The 3,540-nt window shown below is 31.1% G+C and overlaps 1 protein-coding gene across 1 annotated transcript in view; it reads right to left on the bottom strand.

The window, feature by feature from the left end:
* Positions 1-7: 7 nt before the first annotated feature.
* Positions 8-3,540, bottom strand: part of LOC106477288 (toll-like receptor 3) — a gene marked incomplete at its 3' end in the record, with an annotated part of 6,021 nt that continues 2,488 nt past the window's right edge. Inside the window, exon 2 of the mRNA XM_013937876.1 lies at positions 8-1,790. Within this exon, the coding sequence (XP_013793330.1) occupies positions 8-1,790 (1,783 nt within the window). The remainder of the gene's footprint in view (positions 1,791-3,540) is intronic.

Here is a 3,540-nt window from a genome sequence, read left to right as displayed (position 1 = left end):
GTCTTACATTAAATTCTGAACATATGTAGGCCAATGGAGAGTTGCTGTCATTAAAGTTGACCATTGTGACGTTCGTTATCGTCAGCCACTTCTGGAACGTGACGTGGATTCCACACTCACACGAAAACGGATTGTAGGACAAATCCAAAATTGTCAAACGTGAGAAATCCTTCACCATCGTGTCCGTTACTTGGTTAATTTGATTTCTCCGTAATAACAAAACTACGAGTTGAGAATTGTTTTGAAAAATGTCATAATTCCATGAAGTGATAAGATTACCTTCTAGCATCAGGTGTGTTAAACATGTTAAATTGGAAAACATGTCCGAGTTAATTGTTTTAATTTTGTTGTTTCTTAATTTCAAGCCTACTAATCTGGACAAATGTTGAAAGGGAAGAGAATCTTTGGTGAATGAAATCAAGTTTTCTTGTAAATTTAGGGTTCTCAAGTTGTTCAATCCATAAAATAAATTATCCCCAAGGCTTTTGATGGAATTATATGCTAAATCCAGAATTTCAAGGTCTTTTAATGTTTCAAATGAAAATGCTTCGATGTCCACGATTTTGGTGTTGGCAAGATGAAGATATTTCAGTCTTTTTAATCCAAAGAAATAATGCCTTTTTATCGATTTATTAATTGGCATTCCATTGAGAGTCAAATTCTGGAGACTTTCCATCTGGCTAAGACCAAAATCATTGAAAACAAAAGCGAATAATTCCACATATCTGGCTGAAAAACGCATATCTAGAGTGCGCAGATGCTTTAGAGAAGTAATGGTGGAACTTATGAAAAATATTTCATTTTGGGTAAGGATCAATTCCTTCAAATTAGGTAAGTTAACAAAGGAATCGGATAAAACTTTAATATTACAATAGCTCATGGACAATTTTCTTAACCGAGGCATTAGGGGCAGTGGACGAACAGTCATAAAATAATTCTTGTCAAGTATTAGTATTATAAGACTAGAGTTTTCCAGAGGAGCCAGACCATGACTTGGAAAATCATTGATACGACTCAACTGTTGTAGTCGAAGCTCTTCCAGTTCGAGTTCTCGCAAGTCGGTTGTAAGATTCTTTAAAGCATTCTCGGACAGTGGATTGTTACCAATGTCGAGAAATTTAAGATATTTGAGTCTTACAAATGCACCTTTTTCGAGTACTTTTATAGAACAGTCATGCAGATAAAGCTTCTCCAAGGAGCAGTTTTCTAGTTTATGGAAGTCCTCCACTTTTATTACACTCGCATGCTTGTTGTGAGAAAGATTTAGTTCTGTCAGGGATGGCAGGATGGAGACACTAACAGCTATGCTCCTAAAGTTTTGGATGTTATTGTGAGAAAGGTTGAGAAATTTCACACTTGGTGTAAATCTGAAGAGTTTTGGAGACAGTACTACAATCAAGTTATCACCAAGATTAACGTCTGTCAGCATAAACAAACCAATGAGTGATTTCGAAATTACGTACCGAATTCCATTGGCGGGAAGATGTAAAACTTTCAGCTTTGATAAATGAGCAAATATAGGCTTAGTGAGCGTTAGATATTTTCCCTTTGTTATAACCAATTTACTGGTTTCATTAGGTAGTAAAGACAACAAGTCGAGGTTGATATTTTCACAAAATACACTAAAATTTCCGTTCTTCACATTAAATTTGCAGTTGGATATTTCAGGTACATCTTCAAAGGAAACGCTTGAGGTCTTCTCATCTTGATGAACAGCTAAGCCCGGTTGAAAGAACAAAGGTGAGCTTATGACCACCACAATACAAGTAAAGATCGCCAAGTGTCTGGAACTAAAAATAAAGTATTTTAGATTTATATTGAGTTATAATAAAGTAGAAAAACAACAATACATTCTCTACTCAATAATCAACTTTACAATTTACTGTAAGACAGCTAGTTTAATCACCATTACAATTTACTGTAATACAGGTAGTTTAATCACCATTACAATTTACTGTAAGACAGGTAGTTTAATCACCATTACAATTTACTGTAAGACAGCTAGTTTAATCACCATTACAATTTACTGCAAGACAGATAGTTTAATCACCATTACAATTTAATGTAAGACAGCTAGTTTAATCAACTTTACAATTTACTGTAAGACAGGTAGTTTAATCACCTTTACAATTTACTGTAAGACAGGTAGTTTAATCAACTTTACAGTTTACTGTAAGACAGGTAGTTTAATCAACTTTACAATTTACTGTAAGACAGGTAGTTTAATCACCATTACAATTTAATGTAAGACAGGTAGTTTAATCACCATTACAATTTACTGTAAGACAGGTAGTTTAATCACCATTAAAGCCGAGAGAGATGGAAGGAAAGGATTTACTTGACGCTCTTCAAAAGTGTCATATTAACAATGACAGGAAAATTGGAAACATTGTGGTAGTTGCAAGCGTTTTGACCTTCCTCGTTGTGTTTGGAATCCTTGTTATTCTATCATGCTGGTGTTTCAGAGGTAGTGTACACCAGCTGGCGGTGGGGTTGCTTTCCCTTCTCCATCAGGAAAAAAGTACGTGATGCATGCTTCTACTACTTCATTTATCACGTGAACTACTGTGTTAGATAGTTTCATGATAAAAGTCTACACTTATGTAACCTTTAAAAACTTCCTGCTGGAAATGACAGTGAATGCTCATAACTCGTACTTATTTCTTCTTCTCCATAAACAACACAAGTGACTGATGTTCCAATTCACACAGCTTCACATTCCAAAAGTTGGTATGAGCCCAGTTTTTAAATGTTAAAAACTTATTCAACACTTTATGTGTATGTATTGTTTAATTGATTTCATGAAGTGAAACTAAACGACTTTTCCCATAATAAAAAATATATTTTGTATTTTTAACTTGATGTTGATTTTTTAACTATTAGACCACAGAATATTGTTTCAGGTAAGAATTATATCACGTACAGATTATATAATATAATTATATCAGGTATAGATTATATAATATAATTATATCAGGTATAGATTATATAATATATCACGTACAGATTATATAATATAATTATATCAGGTATAGATTATATAATATAATATATCAGGTATAGATTATATAATATAATTATATCAGGTATAGATTATATAATATAATTATATCAGGTATAGATTATATAATACATTTATATCACGTACAGATCATATAATATAATTATATCAGGTATAGATCATATAATACATTTATATCACGTACAGATCATATAATATAATTATATCAGGTATAGATCATATAATATAATTATATCAGGTATAGATTATATAATATAATGATATCAGGTATAGATTATATAATATAATTATATCAGGTATAGATTATATAATATAATGATATTAGGTATAGATTATATAATATAACTATATCAGGTAGAGATTATATAATATAACTATATCAGGTATAGATTATATAATATAATGATATCAGGTATAGATTATATAATATTGTTATATCAGGTACATATTACATAATATAAATATATTAGGTATAGATTATATAATATAATGATATCAGGTATAGATTATATAATATT

Source organism: Limulus polyphemus, unplaced genomic scaffold, assembly GCF_000517525.1.
Source record: "Limulus polyphemus unplaced genomic scaffold, Limulus_polyphemus-2.1.2 Scaffold13959, whole genome shotgun sequence".
NCBI lineage: Eukaryota > Metazoa > Arthropoda > Merostomata > Xiphosura > Limulidae > Limulus > Limulus polyphemus.
The sequence above is the reverse complement of the archived record's forward strand: the minus strand, read 5'-3'. Positions and strand labels throughout refer to the sequence as shown.